Source organism: Centroberyx affinis, unplaced genomic scaffold, assembly GCF_046629955.1.
Source record: "Centroberyx affinis isolate AG114_WGS23_722 - 3 ecotype Tasmania unplaced genomic scaffold, CSIRO-AGI_Caff_v1 ptg002445l_1, whole genome shotgun sequence".
NCBI lineage: Eukaryota > Metazoa > Chordata > Actinopteri > Beryciformes > Berycidae > Centroberyx > Centroberyx affinis.
Window position 1 is genome coordinate 20,966 of NW_027280686.1, and position 24,035 is coordinate 45,000.

Genomic DNA, 24,035 nt, shown 5'->3' on the forward strand with positions numbered 1-24,035 from the left:
TTAGCGCCATCTAGCGCTAAACTGGAAGCCTCAGAAACGTCAATGGCAACGTCATCACGTTAACATTCTGTTGACGTGGCGTGAACTGTAGCTAGTAGGTAACTAACAGCAAGGTAAGACCGAGGAAGAATGGACATTATTCAGGACGACTGATTGAATGGTGTTCGCATTTTCAGGTAAAGACAGCTATTCACGTCTTTTATTTGTCCCATTAACCAAATATGCCATAGGAATATACAAATGTCGGGAGGCACATAAACAACAGAGAGGTGAAAGCTAACGTTAGCTAGCTAGCACACTAGCCTACTTAACAGCAAGGCTTGCTGCAGCTGGCAAAATTACACTTCCACTTATTAGTGGCTATCCTGACAGTTCATTTTAGTCATCGATTAGCTGGCTAGCTAGCTACTTGGACATATTACAAGTTTAGATATGGTCCTAACGTTAAGTAGTTGTTTTTCCTCTCGAACGTGGCGATCGGTTGGACTTTTTGGGGTTGGAGAAAGTAACGTTACGAGGTGTAACTTAACATTAGCTGATGTTATATTGTTTTCTATTCTTGTGTCTTGACTGTTTAACGTTAACTAAATAGTGCCGCCAATTTAGCCAAAGATCATCTCTGTAAGGTTAACTACTTAATTACACCTGCCTGCTTGATAAATACGGAGATGGCTGGTGTGCTCATGATTAAAACCTTAGGTCGCTACCTGTTAGCTAATTAACTAGGAACCTGGCACTTGGTTGGAAGTAGCTTCGAGCCCCATCATACGCTCAAAACAATCTTTGACCACAGGCAACTGAGGCTGCAGATAGCTAACGTTATCTGACAAAAGATGTCACATATCCGGTGGCGTTCCCATGGCTGTCAAAGGTAGAAGTCAAACAGAAATAGGTTATATAAAGCGAGGACCTTGACAGCTCTCGGATGTGAATGTACTGGCTGTGGTAGTTATCATGGGGAGTCATCAAGGCCACGTCTTATCTGGCTCCACTGTACATGTGCAAGACTGCCAGAGAGATGGACTTTTGTTTTTTTAAGTTTGTTGAACCACCCTTCTGTTGCCAGAAACGTAACATTAGTACAGACAAGGAAGGAGTGTCTCACGTGTTAATTGCAGGCTCCAGAGAAGGAAAACAGCTCAATGCATGTTTGGTCTTGTATGGTGTCATAAAGTAATGTTAGACACAATTTCATTCACACAATTTAATTTAAACTGACATGTTATGCAAGGCAAGTTTATATAGGATTATAGGGATACGTTTGTGTCTATCTGCTACAGTGTTTTGTTTGTGGTGACACTGGCAGCTGTGGTGATTAGGGTTGTCAAAAGTATCGATACTTCGATAAGTATCGATACTAAAAATTTGAAACGGATACAATACTCATTTGCAACAGTATCGATACCAGCAGTGCTTTCTCTTCATGAAAAATCACACACACACACACACACACACCGCTGCCCACAGCCCCTCCTCTCACTAGTAGCAGTCAACTGGGTTGTTACCTCAGTCAGCAAACAATGCTACAGAGTGGTGCCGACGAACGGGGGCAACACGTCAAACTTGGCGAAGCACCTAAGGACCGAAATGCCAGTCTATATAAAGAATTTCGGGAGGTTAGCGAAAGCTCCCGTTTCAACATCACTGAAGTATTAAACATTTATCATAAACGTTAACGTACCCTGCACATCATCCGTTTTAGTTTAGCTAGCAAGAAGGATCAGAAGGCTCGACCGGACGTTGAAATGTCCGATTAACATCATTCTGTTAATAATAATCCACTAACTCTAGCCCTGCTGATTTCCCCTATCATTGGTGGGTATTTTCCTGGGTATTGTATCAAAGTTAGAAATTCTAGTATCGTGACGACCCTAGTGGTGATAAGAGTTCCTTCTATACACCCCTAACACTGTTAAAACCTGGTGAAAACAATGATTTCGTAGTCACCTACATTTTAACTTATCTGTCAACTTGCAATGACACAAGTTTAATTGTTTTTCCATGGGTGATTACACATCCTGGGTTCCAGGACAGGTCTAAAAAAAACAACAACCCAAAAACAGCATTTTCTAGACTGTGTGAGCAATGTCTTCAACATGCTTCGTATGCTTCTGCTTTCAGTTCAAAACTCAGTGGTGTGTCCTGGTAGTGTTGTGCCCTGGAAGGAGTTCCAAAAAATATGGTCACACAAGTTTTCCCAGTTGTCTCCCTTCAGGGTAAAATAAATTGCTGGTATAACTCTTACAGGCCAAGTCTCCCTGCACACAGTTAAGGGTTTTGTAATTGAAGCTTTTCTCTGCTCTGCCCTCTAGAGTGAAGAAAAGATGGCCAGTAGAAGCCAGCACTATGGTTTCCAGTCGGCCACCACAGTGCAGCCTGCCAATGGCGGCCATGCCTACCTGTTTGGAAACAATGGCTCGGAGAATGACCTGTCGGAGGAGGATGGGGAGAGCTATGAGCTGCGGTCACGTGGCAGAGAGAGGCTGCGGAGGAGCACTTCCAGAGAGAGGATGGACGATATTATCTACCTGGCCAGAGATATCCAGGAGGGGGACACCCTGAACAGTATTGCCCTGCAGTACCATTGCTCAGTACGTCTGTGCTCAGACCTGTGTGTGTGTGTGTGTGTGTGTGTGTTTGTCTTTCCCCCTGTCTCTGGGGAGTACACACTCAAACCCTCCCTCCTAGTTGTGTTAGAGTAGACCTTCTCCTTTTTCCCCTAGGCTGCACAGACAAACATCCTTTGGGTCTGTATACAGTGTCTAAATTGATAGCTTGAAGATTGAAGATTAAAGCTGTCATCTCCTTTTATCAAACAATAAGATATGAATTCTATAGTGGCTTTACACACACACAATAGGATTCATAGACTGTATTAACAACTCTGATATGCTTTGATGTGGATGGCTTTACTTTTATCATTCTTGATTTATTATTTTATGTATTTCGTGTTTTGGTTTATTTCTAACAGTTTATTTGCAGACGCATGCAAGTCAGGAAAGTAGTGTCTTCAGCATGCTTTGTTGCCATTCTAGTTCTGTAGTTGACACAAGGTCCAACATGGTAAGAGAAAGGTCAATGTAACAGCAGTTTGTAAACAGGCGGTGATTGATATAATACAGCTCAGTTGTCTTGTGTGTGTTCCCTAGGTGGCGGACATTAAGCGGGCCAACAACCTCTTGACAGAGCAGGACTTCTTTGCCCTGCGGTCCGTCAAGATTCCCGTGAGGCGCTTCAGTGTCCTCACCGAGACTCACAGCGCTGCGCCTCTCAACTCTGCCTCCCCTTCAGGTGCCCGGCGGCTGCCCCAGATCTCTCCCGCTACCTCCCTCCCCTCCGAGTCGTCCACAGACTCCTCTTCCTCCACAGACAGCGTCGAGGGATTCCTCCTGGAGAAGGACAAGGACATTGAGCGGCTGGTCAAGTCCACCGGCCCGTCGCGCAGCAGCTTGAATGAGGTTGTGTCCTCCTTAACGCTCCAGCAGCAGCCACTGCTAGGGGAAGTCGAGTATAAACCAGCCCCGAGGAAGGACCCCTACTATGGGGCAGACTGGGGTATGAGATGGTGGACGGCTGTGGCCATCATGCTGGTTGTTGGCATTGTCACACCAGTGTTTTATCTGCTGTACTATGAGGTTCTGATGAAAGCTGACGTCAGCCATCATGGTATCCCTACACAAGCTCACTCCGATGGGTCTAACAGACATCCGCAGGGTTATACATCGGACCTTCCTGGGGGAGGGGACCACCATGCAGGGGCCGGCCCTGGACTTGGACATGATGTAGGAAATGTGGGTAATGGAGAGCAACATGGACCCGGTGTGGATAAAGCGGGAGACGGTGCTGATGGAAATCATGGGAACACATAGCGGAGGATTATGACATTACATATAGGTCACTGACTCAGAGACCCAATAAAAACTGGGTCCATATTTCCATACTGTCTGAGCAGTTTTTATTGACTTTATACATTGGTGCAAGCTGTCTGACTGGTACAGTCACTTAGAGGGTTTTTGTATGTTAAGAGCCTGGGAAAAATAGAAGCCTATATTCATTCTGTGGATGTGTTTTTAAGACGTTTTTACTCAGTTTGGTCCAACTGTATTTTCTTTTAACAGAGGACCAAAATTATTTTTGCCATAACGATGTTAGGAATAGAGATTCTCCAATGTCATTTTGTCATTTTGAAAATCCTGATTGCTGCCATTGTGTTATTAATATAGAATAATTAATTTATTTGAAGACTATTGAGCATTAGTCTTTTACTTACACTATCAGTATTTGCAGTTACCAATTAACTTATGTTGCAGAATTTCATTGAACGTTGCTTATATTTTTTTTTGTTCTTTAGCTTGCCTTGAGAGAACTGCATTTTAATTTTTTTTTTTTTAAGATGCAAAGCACCTCAAGGATTCATTCACTCACGGTTAGCCTGTCTGCCCCTAGTGGCTGTTAGGATGCTGAGAAAGGTTGTGGTCTGCAGTACTGCTGAAATGTAGGGTGCTTTGCTTCTATTACACTGTGGCCCCCTTTACACCTGGCATTAATGTGCATCCTGGGTGATTGGATAGTGTAATATAATCTAGGTGTAAATGCACTCGAGACGTATTGAAGATCTGATAACTCAAACTACCTTTAGTGGTGGTCAGAGACGCATTTGACCACATTAACAAACTAGTGTAAATGCAATGTGTCCACATATGGGAACTATGTAAACAGAAGTAAACTACTACTTTTTGTAAGGGAAGTAATCTAACTAACTAGCAGCCTTCTCCTCTGCTGTCGTTCACAATATGCATATTGTCTAAGACAATCTCTTCCTATATTGAAAAATAAAAATTGTGTACAAAAGTGCCATCACTTGGACCTATGAGGAGAAGAGATGTGCATGACAGTCTGCATTGTGTGAGGGAAGATAAATTGAATCCCAATGTGGATGCTTGAGACGCATTATAGCGCCAGGTGTATATATAATCCAGCTAAAAGATATCTGGACACAATCTGGATATGAGATGCATGTTAATGCCAGGTGTGAAGGGGGTCTGTGTGTGGTTTTTTTTTTTTTTAATCACAAGAAACCTCTAAGACTAAGGGCATGGTGAGGAAATGCACAGTATTCCCACAATCACTCTTAGCTATACTTGTGTGAAATGTTAGACTTTGTTATAGAGCCTTTTTATTTTATCATTATGTCCACTTCATATTTTATGAAAAAGCAAAACATGTTATTGACAGTATGTGCCTTTCAACCTGTGGAAATGTGCAACAGGCTGGAAAATAAATAAGTCTATTTTGAATAAATTATTGATGCTCACACTTGCCTGTGTGCTTGTGGCTTCACATTTCTCATTTACATAAGCTGATAATGAAATCCGTCTCATGATCACACTTTTGCAACAAAACAGATCCAACAAAAACTGCTACCACTTTGCTAAATGACATATTGAACTGGTAGAAAGAAAAAAAAAAATCACTCTTTGATGATTGTGTTTAATTCAACAGTGCACATTTGCTTGACAGTTTGCATAGCTGAGGTAACAGGTAACCACACAGTGGTTTCAGTACGTTGCTTCACCGTCCATATTGTCATCACTCCCTGCAGCAAAATCTTCACCGTTGTCGAAATAGCTGTCAATGTAGTCGTTTTCCTATACAGAGACAAAGGAAAACAAGGCTTAAGTGGAATCTTAACTTTTGTTCTTACATATTAACCACATTAAATTTGGCTTTAAGATGGTGCTGAAGATTTCAAGTATCATTTGTCATGTAACCTCTTCTAAATCCTCTTCATCATATTCTTCCTCTTCAATTTCTTCCTCTTCATCCTCGCCCCCCTTTTTCTTTTCCTTTTCCTTCTCCTTCTCCTTCTCCTCATCTGATTTTTCAGCATTCCCATCATCTTTTTTTTCGAGTTCCTGGAGAATTAATATTGAGATGAAATCATGTATATACTAGATTACATTCATCATTACCCAAGAAAGTATTTGAATGCTAGCTAAGGGGAACATATTTGGCTCTGGGTAACTAGACACACCTCAGGAAGCTTGAGACAGTTGAATTCACATTGTGAACCACATCGAGGCAAATAGTTTGTACTGGACATGTACTGCACAGTACTTCATTAATATAGAGAATTCTGAAGTAAAATTAAAGGTGGGAGAGACATACGTCTAATTTAGTCAGCATGTTCTCTGCATCTTTGCGAGATATCTTCACAGTTTTCTTCTTTGTGCCTGTTGAATTTAAGCACTTGAATTTATTCTTACAGTAGGAGAATCAACATCTGAATAAATAAATCATGCATTGTACAGTATATACCTGGTTTAGCACGAGGCTTTTTCTTTTGGGGCATCAGTTCTTTCGGAAAGAGGTTCCAATCTAAAATGTCATGAATATGATTACCATTATTTTCCCATATTTTCTCATTTTGCTCTAATCCTATAGCGGTATGTTGCACAATACCTGGAGTCCATTCCTCATCCTCCACCTGGCCTTGCTTCAGGTAGCGCTCCTTGTATCTCTCCACTTCTGTTTGATGTGTAAACAACAGCACGTTCTATTTCAGTGCTTTTTCACACAAGCTCCCACTCACGCTCATGTCACATTTATCAGACCCACAACTGCAGTAAACACAAACCACTGGGTGCCACTTCTCATTCTCAGCCACAGTGGTGAACCACAGCATTTTCACTAATCCTTACATAAGCAATAGTCTGGTTTTGACTACAGGGATTATTGAGCCACGGCTGGCTCAATAGTTACACCATTCTATACAAAATGAGTGACTGTGTTATAGCCGTGCCCTAGTGAAGTTGTGCGTCTGAAAACATTTCAAACCAACACATTCTGCTAAAACAAGATGTACCACTTGACATGGATATACTTGACTTGCTTATTGCTGAATAAGGGAACTCTGAAAGGCCTGCCTGGCCAGATGAGGCAGCAGCTGTAACTCAATAGTCTGCCTTTCTCTCCTTTTCCCAGATATGACCCTAATTAAATGTTCCAGTTCCTGAGTGCTGCATTATCTCACCTCATAGCAGCTAATCATCTTGCCACAGCATTACTATGGGATGTCAGGTTTCTAATGCACTACTCTCCTGCTCACCTGCCTTCGCAGACAGAGGCTTGATGTTGTGTGGCAGCCGTTGCATCGCCACCCTCATCTCCTGTTTCAAGGCCAGCATGTAGTCCTCATCTTCACCAGTTTTCAGTGGCACCGGTTTGAACTCTGTGTTCTGGGGAAAGACAATTAGAATGTGAAAATCTCAAATATAGTCCATTCAGGAGTAAGAGTTGGTGTACAACAGCAATCAAGTCTAATATGTAATTGTTATAGTTCCTGTTCATGGGCAGATTTGTTTTTTTGCCTTTGATTAGCTGTATGGAGCAGGCTATGGAGCATGTCCTGCAGTTCTGAGGTAATTTAAGTTAAATAGATTGTATTTTAGTTGTAACAGTAGTGAGTACAATTTAATCTATTATTCATAATAAAACACAGCCATTATGGCTTTTACCTCCCATAATGTATACCAGCCTTTTGAATGAACAATAAATAACTGCCCCCAAATCTTGGGCTAATAATAAATGATGAAATTATGCATCAATTGATCGGGGGATTTACAACATGCACAAACTCTCAATCAACTTCAAGTGAAAGATACCAAGGAGCTTGACTTGAAATAAAACAGACATTATTGAAACAAATTGTGTTCCAACCCACACAGACCTTTATCGGGGTTTCAGTTTGTTCTTTCTTTTGCAAATTTAACAATCAAAATATATCTGTGTAAAGAAAAATTGTGTAAAGAAAAAAAGCAACTCAAAATGTCCTGGAATTGTTTCCATTGTGTTCCCCTTTCATTCCTTCAGCCTGAGCAAAGTGATGACAAAAGAAACAATAGAACAGAAACATCCCAGAGCAGGGAACGGATGGGTTATATAAGCTAGTCCTTTATGAGGGGAAGCTCTCTAGCATGCACTTGCCCCCTCCTATATAAAGGATGCACGCTCTTTACATGACTGTGACATGAATAACTGAAGCTACATACAACTACCTCACAATTTACCAATTACATACTACAGTATTTACATTAATTACTAACATCCGTTCAAGCAGTTTAAATAGATCACAATATACTTGGTACCTAAGTATTAATACAGGCCTCCATTTCAGTGAGCACATTAAATTCAATCAGAATTGCACCTGCCTCTCTGATCTGTCAACTGAATTAGGCACAGAGCCTCCATTTCCCACCTCTCTCGATTCGTATTTTGTGCCATACTACGCCTTGAGGGTTTATAGATTAATATAATATACTGCAATATGATATGTCATCGTGGGATCTCTGCATTTGTGCGTGTGAGTGTGTGGTCAGTACTTACAGGAAACAGTGGGTTGGGCCCCACCCTAGTTTCTGGCATGCAGCCCCTGCTGAGGCCCAGGGCCTCGATGTTGAAGGTGAAGGCAGCTACACCACGGCCTCTGCCTGCCATGGCTGCAAGTCTCTGCTACAGCTGCTGCAGAGAGTCCACATGATTTGAGTCACCTTCAGTGTCTACACATGTGGCAGCAAGCAAGGTCAAGGCATCACGACTCCTTTTAGAAACTGTCTCACTGACTATGGGGCATGTTCTCAATCAGATGTTGAAATAATAAATCAGAACCATTACCTTTAAGTAGGCCTATAACTCCACTTTATCAAAACATTTCCCTTTGATTTCCCTTGTTTTACAGAAATTCCCAAAGTTGTGACACCCAGCAGAGGATTGTCAGTGAATCAACCCTGACACAGAGAAGTGAATGCCTGTGTACTGTCAGCCCTGTTGAACGGGATTTAGCCTTTACTGAATCAGCATGTTTTCACTTTTCCCAAGTGCTAATCGCTGGCATTTAACTACACTGTTTTATATGCTGTTCGGCAAGTAAACACATTACTGAATTTACCACCCAATCTGATTAGAAGTTGTATCTGGAGAACACTTCACTTCATCACCGGCGTGGAAACCTTTGCACTTACTATCTTATCATGCGAAAAAGTGGCTTTTAAACCGCCACGCCCCTAACTGACGCTGAGGACGGCCAGCCAATAGAGACGCTTTTTATACCTTCGTCACGCATCTGCTCGTCCAATGAACACGCGCTCCTCCTACAAGGGTGTGTCGGCGGCCACCATCATTTTAACCTCAATGAAAACATACCACCGCCGACCAGTTACACCTTTCCCGCCGCGAAATCACCACACGTAAACACCCGAATCGATTTATCTCGACAAGTGCATGAACTGGGATGTCTGCAACCGACTGGTACGCTCACAAGTCGCTCGGAGACGGCCTGTTCTGGATCCAGGAGCGGTTCTACCAGTCTGAGAACCGGGCCAACATTTGGCTGCTGCGCGGCTCGCACCAGGACGTGGTGATAGATACGGGACTGGGCTTGAGGAGCTTACCTGACTACATCAACGCCAAGGGGCTGCTCGGCGAGGACCCGCAGAGGAAGAACCCGCTCCTAGCTGTCGCCACCCACGCCCACTTCGACCACTCGGGCGGCCTGCATCAGTTCCAACAGGTGGGCGTCCACAGCGCCGAGGTCGATGCCCTGGCCAACGGGGACAACTTCGAGACGGTCACCTGGCTCAGCGACAGGGAGATCGTCCAGGCTCCCAGTCCGGGATGGAGGGCAAGGCACTACAAAGTCAAGGCGGTGCAGCCCACACACATACTGCAGGAGGGTAGGTGGGATTTATACACCCTTGTTGGCCGGTGTGTGTGAGATTGTGGTACGGCAGGGGTGGAGGATCTGTGGCCGGAGACCAGATCGTTTGCTGTGCGACTGTAAAGATCTGCGTCAGTAAATGCTTCTGCCGGGATAAAGATCATGGTCGATACCAATGCAATTAGACGAGATTCTAAAGGGTGCGTCTGTGCCCCGTGGTACAGTCATTCCAGTTTGCACATTATGGCCTGTCTGTTCCCATAGGTGGATTTATACTGCAGAGTGGACTTGGCAGAGGACCAGTACTGGCATGCTAAATAAACACTCACACACACACTGAAGACACACCCACACTGACTTATAGGGTGCATGAACCTTGTTTTGTCGATGCCATCCAACCATCCATCACATTTTCTGTCTATAGAGATATACAGATATAGGTTACAACATGAAGAGAGGGGCAATGCTATACAGGTATGCAGTCCCTTTAACACTCTGTTATGTAACTGCATTTATATTGCAGGCAAGAAGGTTTTGCAGAAGGGTTTGAGACAGGAGTCATTTGTTAAGAGGGGCCCAGTGTAAATAAGCATGATGTATAGTTTGTGGATTGGGATGGATGCTCATTCTTCATCTGTATTTGCAGAGCTATGCTATTTTAGGCCAGCCTGCTGATGACTTTGATGGATTCTGTTTCAGCCAAGGGAGAAAAGAGGAGTACACACAAGAGAAAGAAACAGGAAGTGGAAGGCATCCCATAGAGTCATAACCACTGGACATTGATTATCCGTGACCCACACTCTTACTTAGGTTCGGCAACTTGCCATTGTAGACTTTCATGAAAGTTGGTACACAAAGCTTACATTACAAAAGAGGTTGGAGTTACTCAGAATGTCTTCTTATCTTTCATTATGGGATGAGCTGCCTTGGTTGGGCCAGTCTCTACCTGCTGGTCTCTTTGGTATTCTTGCCGAGTGTAATTTCTGCATTGTCGGTCAATACACTTACAGACTTGTTCTGCTGTGTCAGAGCCGCTGCTGCAGTGCAGCCGGAATATCTTATTGCTCGGTGTGTTGGTTTCAGCCTCCAGTCACGCTGTCTGACTCACATCTACTCTGTCCCAAATCGATCATAAATGTCCTGGACCTTGTGGTGATTTGAGATGTCATGAGGGCAAGAAAAAGTTGCCCAGGCTTGATTCTAACCAGCCAAGTTATGATGCAGATTAGGATTCAGAATGTGGATGTAAGTCTGGGAGTTGGCATGGGATTGGGATAAACCTCCAAGTCATGCAGTGTTTGTATGTGTGTTTTTGATTGATTTTTAAAATATTGGTACCATATCTTCTGTCTCTCCTGCCCAGGTGATGTAATCAACCTGGGTGACAGGCAGCTGACGGTGCTTCACATGCCCGGTCACTCGCGGGGCAGCATCTCCCTCCACGACCGGGACAATAAGTTGCTTTTCAGCGGAGACGTCGTGTATGACGGCGCCATGATCGACTGGCTGCCCTACAGCCGCGTCAGCGACTACATCAGCAGCTGTGAGCGTCTGGTGGGGCTGGTGGACAGCGAACAGGTAACGCTGAAACAGACCAGGGGCTGAATTATCATTTCAAATAGTTCCACTCTCTATTCTTGGATGAGTTGATCTTGGTTGGCACAAGGGAACCAGTCAGATTGTCTCAAAGGTCTCAGGTGGACAAAATCAAATGTAATGATGCTGTGAAGGCACTTTAGTCAAAAATGTCCATTTACATTTTAGGTGTTGAGCTGACTCTCCTATCCAGAGAGACTTACAGTAAGTGCAACCTTAGAGTAAGCTTAAATTCTGACCTAACCAACATTACAATAGCTAATAGTAAGGAGTGCAGGGGTCAGAGATACACTGTGAAGACAACAGGTATGACAAATATTCCCATGTTGCTTAGTGATCATGGATGATAGAGAAGTGCTAGATAAATAAATATGAGCATCATAGAGCAAACTAACTTCTTTATTCACTCTCCACAGTGGCAGGTGGAGTGGCAGCCATATTCATTATTTAGCCAGACATTTTTTTAAGAATGGAAAAGAACCCAAAACAATGATCGGTCACCAGCTACAGCCAAAGATTTACCAGCATTTGGCTTTTTCCTGGTGGTAATTCCCCACACTAAATAAGAGCCATCCACCAGCTGGTGATTGATTCAGATTAATATTCACCCTGTTTACAGTGAAATAACACTTCAGTGTGCCACGACTGATGATTTTGAAGTGCATGTTGCGTACATCAGTATTCTAAGTGTTTTCATAACCGGCAAATCCACTTAACAGGTGGACCAAGTCCTCCCAGGACACTACAACACCTTTGGAGCGAAACGGCTCCACCGGATCGCGTCCACGTACATCAACAGAGCCGGAACGTGCCCCGCGAAGTTCTCCACATTTGCCTGGAGGACTCTGGCTGGGGTGGCGCTGCGGGCGTCCAACCCACGGAGTGCCTGCTAATGAGAAGGGGCAGAGCTGGAGGAAGCACAAGCGCACAAACACAAAATGTTTGTTGAATCAGGAGGATCAGATGGAGGGTGAGGAGGGGAGAACCCCCCTTCACTGAGCTGTAACTTGATGTAATATTGTTCATTTACTTATGTAATCCAACAGAATTCATATAATTGCCAAACTTTCTGTAAAATGCCCCTATTGGGTTACATGAGTCAATAATCAGCATCATATGGAGCATACACTATATAATATATATGTGATTCTGTTAAATACTGAATATCAATAAGAATATGTATTTGTGGGGTTGTTGGGGTTAGATGTATGGTTTTTATACTTTTAGCGATGGTGAAGTTATAATGGCACAACAATGGTACAGCTCAGCACTACAAACAGAAAGCAGGGAGCTTTGGGTTCTATATGGCCATAGTATTCCTCTATGCATATTACAATGCTCAGTGAAGACTCGGTGTCTACTACCTCCTATGTTTGTAGCAGTGCTTTGTACTATTGACATATCTAAGGCTTCGAAATCGAAACACTGACAATAAAGCCTCTGTTCTACCTGCTTTTCTGGATGCTTGTACGGCACGGACTCCTGTAGGTTCTATATTTATATTTAACCAAGTTTCATCTTTAGTCTTTCACTTGAGATGGCGTCTCCAGTGGGATTTGTTGCAGCCGGAAGGAAGACAAGCAGAAGAACAGAATCGGATAGAATATGATCCATCACATTCTCACAGTGCAAAAGGCTTTAAGTAGTCTGCCGATCTGACACAGAAAGCTTGCTGTTTCCTGTCACTGCAGGAAAAATATTCATTGTGGTACAAAAGGAGAAAAGGTTTCCCTAAATAATCTGATTTCTTTTTATCCAGTGTACAGAAATTAAAATTAGAAATGGGGTTATTTTGATCTGGGAACACACTGTATTGGGATTAAATTTTAAATGTCCCTACTTAATACAGTAGGTTTCATTGATAGACTTAAACGTAACTGATGTAAAATAGCTATTAGCAGATTTATTTTCTGAGGATCATATGTGGTGTAAACAAGACAGATGTGGATGTGATAGAAACAGATGGAGACAGTTGTGAACTGATAAAGCATTTATTATCATTAATGTTATATTATTTAAACATGAAATTTCCACATTTCTCATTTTACGTCCGCACTCTAGGATGGCGTGCATGCAGAACATAAAGCCTGCTAACACGAGACACACTCTTGCATGGTTATAACATTCAATGTTATCTATCGCAACAGTTAAAGATCTGCACATCATCTGTTAAAATTATAATAATCATATATCAATATAGCTGCATTTATAACAAAATCAATAATGTAAAATAGATTTTAACAAAAGACAAAGAGAGGAGGTTTATTTGTTAACTTAAAAAATTACTTTACAGTAACAAATGCCGTTTTCAAGCATTTGACAGTTTTAATTCTTAGTACAAATGGTCGCCCCAGTTCTGAGCCCCAAGAGAGAAATGGTTAACAAAGTAAAGTCCACAGTAAACAACAGACAGAGAAGAATAGGCTTTACTGCACTGACAGGACACACACACTCTCCTATATGCTTTGTTTTCACATGGCCACCTTCAGCCTGATGATTTTGTTTTCTGAAAATAATTCTGAATAAAATAAAAGAGGCAGGTGGCAGTGTAAACGAAGCAATTTACTCCTGCTCTTACTATCATAATGATAGAATTGGCATTGAAGTGAACAAACACTCAATTTCATAGGAAGTAAAACACAGCCACCATATAATTTGCTATAAACGTTTCCTGTATTGCATAATATTTGATGGATGAATGTTTCACATTTTATTGGAGTTTCCGAAAGCAGGTACCGCATATCCCGATGGAATCCCACAGTACTGCAATGAGGCAGCGCAGCAGAATTGTAAGTATGGCTTGGTTTTTCAGTAATAAGTAACCTTTGGTTTATTTCAGTTTATTCTACGTTTTGTTCTAAGTATGTAAGTAACTATTATACCTAATTGTGACGATAGCCTCCCATCAACAGTGTGCAGCTAAATGTGTAAAAGTAAGGACCAGAGCGCAGATTTTTACCCTGAAGAGATCACAGTAACAACCAGTACAGTAAATGTGAGCACTTGTTTTAAACTGAGCTTTCACCAAATTCACTCGCTGAAATGATCTCAAACAGCATGACTCCTTAACGTTAAGCCAAATCATGCAAAAAACAAAACGGTGCATAGTATTTTTAAGAGAGCTGTAAGAGATCATCTTTTGTGTGGATATTAGATGGTAAGTACACTGAAGTAGATATCACAGTAAGTACAGGCAACAAACATCAACCCCTTTCACCACATTGAACAGTTTCCAACCTTTGAAAACCATGCTCGTTTTCAGCTTAGCCACATGCTCACTGGCTTTCATAGCACAGACACTGCAAACCATGACTTACAAAATACCGCTAAGAAACATACGGTCAAAATACTGCTAGTGCATCAATAGAGATAACCTTGAAACAACTCTCGAGTGGCCAGGACGGCTGATGCAGAAGACAAATAAAACCTTTTCCAGTTTGAGATTCAGAATTAAGGATTCCAAAGACGCAGAGTATTGGGGCATGTGTGACGGACAAACCCTCAGTTCATAGCATCACTGCCTCCCAAGTAGCTTGACCCATCACTTCTAAAAGCTAACAGAGTATTTCCCATTTAGTTTTGGACCGTCTTCAGATTGTGGCAACCCAGCGAAGAGCAGAGCAGCCTGCAGAGATTGTCACCTGTGTTTTGTGTTAGAAGACATTCCAGTTTGCCCCAGGGGGATTTCCATGGTCCATCCTCCATCAGGAAGGAGGGGTGGAGGCAGCTTATCCTCCTCAGGACTGGGCATGTGGTTTAGCAGATTGCCTGAGGTTGGTTCACATATGTTTTTGATCATGAAGCAACTGTTATTCCATGTTAAACCAGTTAAACCATGGTTGTTGACCACTGCCATTATGCCAGCGTGAAAGTCTGTCAGGCAAGTTCATACCTGACTTTGGAGCCAGTTGCGGGGGTCAAGTCTGGCCCTGAGGTTCCTGAGGCTGCGTCGGGCTGGGGCGGGCCTGGAGAAGGGAGCTCCCTCAGATGACTCGGGACTGTGGCTCCCCTCGCTGTTACTGGAGCTGTTGCTGGAGGTGGAGCTGGAGCAGGACAGGGTGGTCTGGGTGCTGCGTTGTGACCGGGGTGAACGAGAGGAGGCCGGGAGCGGGGCGAGCAGCGATGAGGGAGGAGGCTGGCAGGGGCACTGGAAGGTCCCTCCTCCTCCTCCGTACCCCCTCCCTCGAAGGGTACTGAGCTTGGCGTCCAGCGACAGAGTGCGCGGCCTCAAGCGCGAGGGGGAGGAAGACGAGGACAAGAGAGAGAAGTTGGAGGACGGCTCGGCCCAGCCGTGGTGATGGGAGCAGGGGCTGGTGCTGCAGTGGCTGTCGCTGTCCGAGGTCAGACTCGCGTCGGAGGACAGCAGGCCCGGCCGAGGGCAGTGGCGGGGGCTCGCGGGGCTGCGGGGCAGACGGTGGGGGGTGCGGGGGCTGTGGCCAGGCAGGCGAGAGGTACAGGGACGAGGGCGGCCTGAGCTTTGGGGGCTGTCCTCCTCAAACAGAGACATCCAGGTGGGAGAGGTGCCCAGCTGACTGCGAAGCTCCAGCTCCTGCATCCTCCGAGCCAAAATGTCTGACACAGTACTGCTGAGGTCATCAGATGATTCAATAACTGGAGGAAAGACGCAGTAAAACCCGTCATTACACTGTTGTATTCTATTGCCTGGGCCCAGTTTTTCAAAACATATCTGATAAGATTTCAGTAATCAGATTGGATTAAATTTCTAATTTGTGTTTTTCAAGATCAAAAGTCAGAATATTCTTGATCCCACTGGAAGGGGGGATTCAGCGTGGATTTAGAGACATGAAGGCCGTTATATATAACCAATCTATTGTGATGTAACTGGTGAGGATGATTATAATACAGCCTATATGTATGTCATGTATATAGATTAAAAACAGTATTTAATATTTATATTAAATGAACAAAACCTTCAAAACAAATTGTCATACCAACTGTTGGATCAGCTGGACAGTCAATGAGAGATGCTCTTAACATTTATTTTTCAAAGAATCATTGAATTAATGAATTAAAATAGTTGGCAAAGAAAGGGAAGTTTTGTTTTGAATCATTTTTGCCATCGAATGAGACTTTGAATTTTATATTTAAGTTTATATGCATTGTATGCTTGTGCAGATAAGTGACTTTATTTTAGACTTTATCTAGCTCACTGTAGCTGTATTTTTGGCCTGACATGTTATAACATTATTTGTCCAATAGATGGCGAGATAGAGGTGAGACTGTAAATCTGGATTCTGTAATCTTGATCTTGAGGTATCTGGATCAGAATGATCCTATCTCATAATCTTTTGAAAGACTGACACAGAATCAGCAATACCTGGATTGCAGTAAAGGGGATTAGAAAATCTGTATAATTCTGATCCAGATGAAAGGTTTTGATAACTGGGCCCAGGTGACACTTTCATATGTGTATGTCAAACTGGATGGATGCCATGCCTGCAAACCACGTTTTTTCCTGTGCTGCTAAAGACCGATAGCAGGAAATGTCACAAAAAAGGATTCTATAACACATTTAATTGAAACAATAGTTATGGAGAGAGGTTAACAACTCAGTCCAGCCTCTCTGGGCTGCGACATTTACCACATCATGGTTTAGATGGAGCCCTACTGTATTCCTGTTACTTCACCTGTCGTTGTAATAGGACGAGAGCAGAGCACGAATCTCAGCAGACACAGCGTTATCCTGCAGCAGAAGACCCTCGCAGGAGGGTGTGGCAAGGGGGGCTGCCAGGGAGCATTAGGAGGAATGGAAGAAGAGGGGGGTTGACGAGAGAGCAGGGGTGAATTGGAGAGGAGGTGTGCGACAGATGGAGTTTGGTGGATGGTAATGATGAAATTAGGGTTGATATGTGTTTGTTAAGGAAATGAATGGTAAGGCATAACGGAGTGTGCAGAAAAAAAGAGGCCCATTCAAAGATAAAGATGATTCACCCCGTTAGAAATTAACAGTGAAAGATAATGAGAAATATAGTGTTGTTCGTGAAAATCGTATGAATGATACATGTGATGCGTGGAAATAATAAAGGAGGAGCAAAGAGAGAAAACCAGGAGTGATGGATTCAGGACACACAAGGAAAATTGGAAGAGGGGCAGAGAGACAGAAAACAGAGAGAGAGTGAGTCAGCATGTCAGAGATAGGACCCAATCTATCTACAGTCCGGAGAAGTAAAGCAGAGTGTGAGTTTGAGATCTCAGAGAGGAAACTTTTTAATGGTGATAGCATCTCTCATGCACATGGACCCAAACAAGTTAAAGCTTCAAACAGTCACATGCAACGCAGGCACGGAGGAAAGGAAACTCTTTTCTTTGGCTCTTTCTTTCCTTGGCTTTGGGGCTGTTTTTGTCCATAATACTCTTTATTCTTACGGCAAGAGGTGACTGAACAACATTTCCCTGAATTTAACAGCTGTGTTTAGACTGTTACCTCCGCAGTGATATGATGAGGGAGGCGTCTTACCCATTTCATGATAGAGGGAGCCCTGTTTTGGGGTGACAGGGGCTGGTTTCCTCGGTGATGGGAGTTCAATTTTCATCAAGTCGTCGCAGCACTGCTTCCATTGGCCTGTATGATGGAGACAACCCATCAGTCACCCAACCAATCAGAAGCTGGCAGAGCACAATGTGTGTTAAAGCTGGAATCCTGTGTAATTTTCTGATTGTTTAAGGAGCAGATACAGAATATGAGCCTTTGTGATGGATAAGTCCCTCTATCCACTATGGATATCACATGCACCTTGTGTGTTACAGCATCTCTACTCACTCATGTCATAGAAATGCTGCCAAAAGGCCTCCATCCACCGGTGTGTGTCCTCGCGGCTGTCTGTGGTCAGTGTGTGTGTGACCTCCTCTCCTCCATACTGGTTGCTGATACAGATACTCTGGGCTTTACTGTGAGGGTCTTTCTCCGACGCACGTATTCTAGTCTCCTGCAACGTGGGAACACACACATGGGTAAACATCAGTCAGAGAATATAATCACATGCCACAGAAATAAATACAATCAGGAAGAAATGCCAATATTTCTGAATGAACAAATTATGTGTTGCAACATGCGATCATTACACTAACAACTGTAATTGTACATCTCCGCTGAAAATAACGGCTCATTAATAAAACAACAAATTAGTCCTTTTTTCCGAACCATTTCCCTTCAGCAATTATCCGACAAAAGGTGTAGACTCCCAATTCTCATCTCCTTATTGTATTCCAAATGTGTCTCAATCTATGTACGACCAGTAGATGGCAGTGTTGTTCCATTCATCCCTTCCTCACGCATTCCTCCCTCCCTCCTTTCTCCTCAGGAGAGCCAGGCTGCTGACTAACAGAGGATCATACAGATCCGATCTGATCAGACTGACTTAGCTCCAGCTCAGCTCTGTGCTGAGGGTCAGAGGCTACAAAAGACTGAGTGAGTCACATTGGAAAGAATGAGAGGCCTCACTGGCATCAACTCGCACAGACAGACACAGGAAATAAGATGATGGAGAGCCTGACTGGCTGACTGACTGTCCTTGACATGCGTGTGGAAAACCTGCGGGACGAGAGAAATATGATGTCTGGTTGGATGGAGCAGACCATCATGCCTTATTAATTGTATCTGCAAAGACCAGGAAGATAGTGAACAGATTTAGTTTTAATTTTTTTTTATCCAGGGAAGACTGACTGAGTATGCGTGCTATTTTTCAGCGACGCCCTACTTCACATTCACACATTCACACCTAGGAGCTCCTCAGTGCTAGAACAGTCTTCTACTGTTGGCTACTGAGCAGCTCCACTGGGGCAACTGAGGGATAAGTGCCTTGTTCAAGGGCATATTGATAGTAGTTATTGACAGAGGAGCTTATTTTTATTCACTTTTCCTGCCCACAGCTTCCCAGGCGGCCCGGGTTTCAAACTGGCAACCATCCACAAGCTCGCTTCTTTACCATCTAGGCTACCGCTGCCCGAGGCAACTGTATGAGTTCTGTAAAGATGGATCGAGCTCTGGAGATTGTAACACACCAGTATCAGTATGGTGTGTATCAACATTTGTCTTCCACTAGATAGTTTATCTGTTTCCACGCAATTCCCTCTCTGACCTTGTTGATGGCAATAGTGAAAGCTGGCTCAACGTTTGCCTCCACATCTTCTTGCCGGTGGTAGCAGAAAAGGTTTGTTCCTTTCAGAACGGCGTACACTTTTGTCCAACTCTGAGGGTCACCTCCTAACTGCTGTGAGGTACAAAGAGAAACAGATCAAAAAAAGATGGAAAGACAGGGAGAGAGAGACACAAAGGGAGACAGGGAGGGGGAAGAGGAGAGAAGTGGCGGGGAAGAAAATAAATCAAATGAATCAGGACAAAGGACAAAAAATATTGCAGCGCTGAGAGAAATGTGTTTTACGTCCACACACACACACACACACATAGCTGCTAACATACCTTGACTTTCAAGCATCCACTCATCATCTGTTGGGTCATACAGTGAGGCTGAGCAGCAAGGCGACAACACACACTGCCATACAGAGGCAGCCAGTATGAACACTCCTCTGCACAGAGAGAGAGAGAGAGAGAGAGAGAGAGAGAGAGAGAGAGAGAGAGAGAGAGAGAGAGAGAGAGAGAGAGAGGAGAGAGAGAGAGAGAGAGAGAGAGAGAGAGAGAGAGAGAGAGAGAGAGAGAGAGAGAGAGATATGGTGGACAAAATAAACATGGTGAATAAATAAACATTGCTATATAACATTCTGGCCACACAAAATTCACACACAAACATGCGTGCACACATGCATTTACATATGTACACATGTACGCGTGCACGCACGCACACACACACACACACACTTCACCCCCACGTCATACTACCCCCCTCAACACACAAAACACAGCACTGGGGTGTAAAAGACCGGCAGCTGGAGGGAGTGTCATGAAGTGCAGCCATGAAACTTTACTGCAGGCTGAAGGGCCAATGAATAAAACACTAGGGGCCGGTCTGTCTGAGCGTCTGGGCCCTTGTTAGCCTGCATCATTACAGCTTTACACAGCAGTCACCTCACTGGAACAGCCTTTATTACTGTGACCTTGACAATGGCTGTCTGTCAGAGAACATGGGAGGACAGAGAGAAGGAGGAGAGAGGAGGTAAGTACAGTTAAGGGAAGTTATTAGAATGGAGAGACGAGAAGCAAGACAGTGATGAGGGAGAAAAGGACCAAAAAAAAAAAAAAAAAAAAAAGAGACAGATGGCTGATTTGGCAGAGAAAAGAGGAAGATAGTGAGGAGACAGATTGATGGAAGCTGCCACTCACCGTTGCCTGAGATGGTGAAGTCGTGTGTGCGAAAGCTGTCCTGGGCGTGGGACAGTGACAGGGTGGTGTGGGCCAAGAGATGGTACTTAGGACCCCTGTCAACACACAAGAGAGGAGACAGAAGTTGGTTTGATTGGTGTTGTCTCTCTCTATAAGCCTCTCAGTTACTCCCACAGTGAACAATGTAAACTAGCAAGTATGTAAAACCCAACTTACGGTACAGAGGGAACAGGCAGCAGCAGTGGAGCTCCCCCTCCGTTGCTGACGGGACTGCAGGCTCCGGGCTCCATGGCCGCCCGCAGCTTCTTCCCCGCCGATCGGCCCAGCGAGGAGCTCAGCTTGCTGGCTAGTTTCCTGGGCGTGCTCCCCGCTGAGTAGTCGTCCTCCGAGCAGCAGCTGTACAGCTCGACGCGTAGCTCAAAGCCAGGGCTGGCTTCATTACTGCAAATGGATATACATGAATAGTAATGTCAGTGTCGCTCACAAGCGTGCGTTCTCTATGACAACAAGTACAGTACTAAGTGCAATACAACAGAATGGAGAATGTGCTTCTCCATCCAGACACAGCTTTGTATGCATCCCAGTATTTCAAATTTAACATATTTTACAATTGCAGACTATGTGGCTGTTTGCTTGTAGCACAGACTACAATACTTACAATACTATGGTGTTGTCAAAGCAGATATCGGTGAGCGTCCGGTCCACCATCACCATGTCGGTGTCAAAGATCTCTCCTCCCAGCTGCAGCAGACAGAACACTGCACACCGATGCAGCTCTGACAAGGGAGAGGTGGAAAGATAGAAAGAGAGAAGGGTGAGAGAATAGAAAAACAGACATCTCTGAAACGCCACATGTGGAAGACATCTGAACAGCTTTCACTTCATTAAACCACTTGAGAATTCATTGTCAGCTCCGTAGAAGAACCACCTGCATCCTTCACGAGTGTTTGAACCACAGGCCAGAGACAGTATATGACCTGAGTGGTGTGAGTGGGAACCAGGATCAGCTGTTTGACATGGACTTTTACTATGGGGAGTTTCAGTCAAGCAATCTGATTGGTCAATGATGCTTTCCAGCCAATAATTTCCTGCTGATAATTCCCAAAAAGCATTGTTAGCTGTGCTTTAGTAAAAGTGGAATTGCAGCAATGCTCATGCTAATTGTGGTAAACAGGGAGATAATTAGAAACCTGTTTCTCCTGTTTTATTTTTTCTTTCAGGGAATACACATGCTTTGATAACCAGTGATTATTGGTAATTCGGTGATGTCTTGTACCGGGCCGTATCACCATCATACCCATGATCACAGTAAGGATCGGCATCTCGTATCATCGCTGTAATGGAACAGTGTGTGCCTACTGTCTACTGTTTCTAGTGTGTTTTTTACAGGACAACCAAACTGAGATGATCATTTTTGTATTTCTCATCAAAATTCAATGTTTCAGCTGAAAGGGCTGAGAGAGGTGGGCGGCTCCTACCTCTGCCCTTCCACATCAGCCTCACCTTGGCACTTAATATTCAGAGGTTGCAAACTTATTATTCCATGAGTGCGTTCAATTTCACTCTGCTTAAAATATGATTGGACATGTGAGAGAGGAACATGCCCCACTCCTCCATGCCTCGTGGGTTCGGTTTATGTCTGGGCGCGCTTAATGACCTTGACTAACAGCCTCATTAAGCTTTGTTAAGAGTCTTCTACCTGTCTCCCGAGTTCATTTTTATGCATAGGTCATGCAGATTAATTCCATTCAAGTTGTCAGGGGAGAGAGGGAGCACAGAGACCGTTATAATGACTAACCCACATTAACTCTATCACGGGGAGGTGGGCTACAATTAATAGTCAATATAAATATTACTACTCTTGTATAATCAGTGCACCCTTAAGTTCAGAAACACCATCAACACCTGAACTGGCGCTCTGCAGAAATGTGTCAGGGCCAAGAACAACACAGGAACCGGTTTGAACAGAGCCGTTTGGTAAGAAAGAAAACAGACCGGTGGTTTTCCACAGGACAAAAAAAAACATAGAGGAGTTCCTTTTAACGTACAACAGATTTCATTGTTTTCTTTTATGGTATGCTCTGCCCTACTAATAACGACCCAGTTCAGTGCCTGCGTGCTGCCGCTTCCCGGAGCCAAGAGGCAAAGCCAACAGGAGTGAACAGTGGGGCAGGTTGTTCTGCCAGGAGTTTCTCACATCTCTAATCAGTTCCTGTAAAACGCAGAGATATCTGGGAAGCTGCAACAGATTCCAGTGATCAGCTCCAGTAACTGAGCTGTGGACACCGCATAGTCATGGGTCAGCATAGTTTTAAAATATGAAATGGACATAAAAATTGATTTTTGTTATGGAGGCCTAGTCATGGGGAATGCCACACTTACCCAGCTGATTTCACACAAATTCAACATCTTTGAATTGCTCATTTCACACTTGTACGCAAGTAACACATCAGTTCCTTCAGAGATGAATCATTAATAACCCATCAATGAATTTCTTCACACACACAACACACACACACTGAAGAAAAGTGACTCCTCACCTCCTTTGTTCTTGAAGTACTCTGTGTCTTTCCACATGAGAGGAATACGAAGATCTGTAAAGACAAAGGACAGCGGATTAGAGTAAAAATGATATTCACTCTAATGGATATGTGAGTGTGTGTGTGTTCCTGTCGGTCCATGCTGCTTTCAGGCACTGGCTAAATCACCTCCTGTCCATGAGCATAATCAATCACTGACTGTGTCTGTGTGTGTGTGTGTGGGTGTGTGTGTGTACACCCTGCTCTCCAGCTGGGTACCAGAAAAGCAGCGGTGTCCCCATGTTTTTCTCCTTCACCTTCTCATCACATTCTATAAACAACAAAAAGAAAAACACATCCTGGAAAAGACACCCTTTCCTTTGCCTTTCACCTTTCACTGCGAGACAAATAGAGTAGCTCCATCATCATTCATCTGACTGCTCTCGCTCACAGTGTGACGGGCAGCATCTGCGGGTCGCCATGGTCACTGCCGGTCAATAATGAGAATAAAACATCCCATAATAGAGAGGGAAGGAAGCTGGGTGTCAGCCTGCGCCTGATAGAGTAGCTCTGCATTCAAATACAATACTGCAGGGACAGGAAAGATTCTCTCTCTCTCTCTCCATTTATTTCCCTTTCTCTTTGCTCATGCTCTCTCTCACTCTCCTTTTATTCTCCTATCTCTCTGCTGGTCAATCCCGTTTCCATCTTGGTCTCCCTCTCCTTCGCCCCTTTTTCTCTCTAACACACACACACACACACACACACACACACACGTAGACGTTCAAACAAGCTGGGACTGACCGGAGATGGCGACTTTCCCTTTGCACGGCAGCCTGTCGTCCATGGGCCCGGCGTCGGAGGAGCGGCGCGCGACCCGCTGCATGACCTGAGCCTCCTTCATCCT

At 44.0% G+C, this 24,035-nt stretch overlaps 4 protein-coding genes across 6 annotated transcripts in view; 2 read left to right on the forward strand and 2 right to left on the reverse strand.

The window, feature by feature from the left end:
• The first annotated feature begins 79 nt into the window (after positions 1 to 79).
• lysmd3 (LysM, putative peptidoglycan-binding, domain containing 3) lies at positions 80 to 5,353 on the forward strand. The gene is made up of 3 exons (XM_071533868.1): positions 80 to 176; positions 2,313 to 2,591; positions 3,150 to 5,353. The coding sequence occupies exons 2-3, from the start codon at positions 2,325 to 2,327 to the stop codon at positions 3,867 to 3,869; spliced, it is 987 nt and encodes a 328-aa protein (XP_071389969.1). The 5' UTR covers positions 80 to 176; positions 2,313 to 2,324; the 3' UTR covers positions 3,870 to 5,353.
• Positions 5,354 to 5,558: 205 nt separating this feature from the next.
• polr3g (polymerase (RNA) III (DNA directed) polypeptide G) lies at positions 5,559 to 8,496 on the reverse strand. The gene is made up of 7 exons (XM_071533871.1): positions 8,386 to 8,496; positions 7,109 to 7,238; positions 6,463 to 6,528; positions 6,319 to 6,378; positions 6,169 to 6,233; positions 5,772 to 5,915; positions 5,559 to 5,648 (listed from the first exon to the last, which is right to left on the reverse strand). Exons 1-7 carry the CDS (start codon positions 8,494 to 8,496, stop codon positions 5,559 to 5,561), a joined length of 666 nt encoding a protein of 221 aa, XP_071389972.1.
• Positions 8,497 to 9,185: 689 nt separating this feature from the next.
• On the forward strand, positions 9,186 to 12,757 carry mblac2 (metallo-beta-lactamase domain containing 2). Its single transcript, XM_071533870.1, has 3 exons — positions 9,186 to 9,731; positions 11,079 to 11,293; positions 12,031 to 12,757. The coding sequence occupies exons 1-3, from the start codon at positions 9,290 to 9,292 to the stop codon at positions 12,202 to 12,204; spliced, it is 831 nt and encodes a 276-aa protein (XP_071389971.1). The 5' UTR covers positions 9,186 to 9,289; the 3' UTR covers positions 12,205 to 12,757.
• Positions 12,758 to 13,299: 542 nt separating this feature from the next.
• Positions 13,300 to 24,035, reverse strand: part of rtkna (rhotekin a) — a 10,892-nt gene continuing 156 nt past the window's right edge. The window contains exons 1-11 of one of the 3 annotated variants that reach the window (XM_071533865.1): positions 23,933 to 24,035; positions 23,150 to 23,203; positions 21,268 to 21,385; positions 20,826 to 21,050; positions 20,610 to 20,704; positions 19,752 to 19,858; positions 19,411 to 19,539; positions 18,093 to 18,258; positions 17,790 to 17,894; positions 17,579 to 17,587; positions 16,956 to 17,056 (exon numbers count right to left, since the gene is read on the reverse strand). The exon at positions 23,933 to 24,035 is cut by the window's right edge and continues 156 nt beyond it. In XM_071533865.1, the coding sequence (XP_071389966.1) occupies positions 16,956 to 17,056; positions 17,579 to 17,587; positions 17,790 to 17,894; positions 18,093 to 18,258; positions 19,411 to 19,539; positions 19,752 to 19,858; positions 20,610 to 20,704; positions 20,826 to 21,050; positions 21,268 to 21,385; positions 23,150 to 23,203; positions 23,933 to 24,035 (1,212 nt within the window). Of the gene's footprint in view, positions 15,923 to 16,955; positions 17,057 to 17,578; positions 17,588 to 17,789; positions 17,895 to 18,092; positions 18,259 to 19,410; positions 19,543 to 19,751; positions 19,859 to 20,609; positions 20,705 to 20,825; positions 21,051 to 21,267; positions 21,386 to 23,149; positions 23,204 to 23,932 lie in introns of those variants that run through there. The other 2 variants (XM_071533864.1, XM_071533863.1) reach the window with 2 other exon arrangements.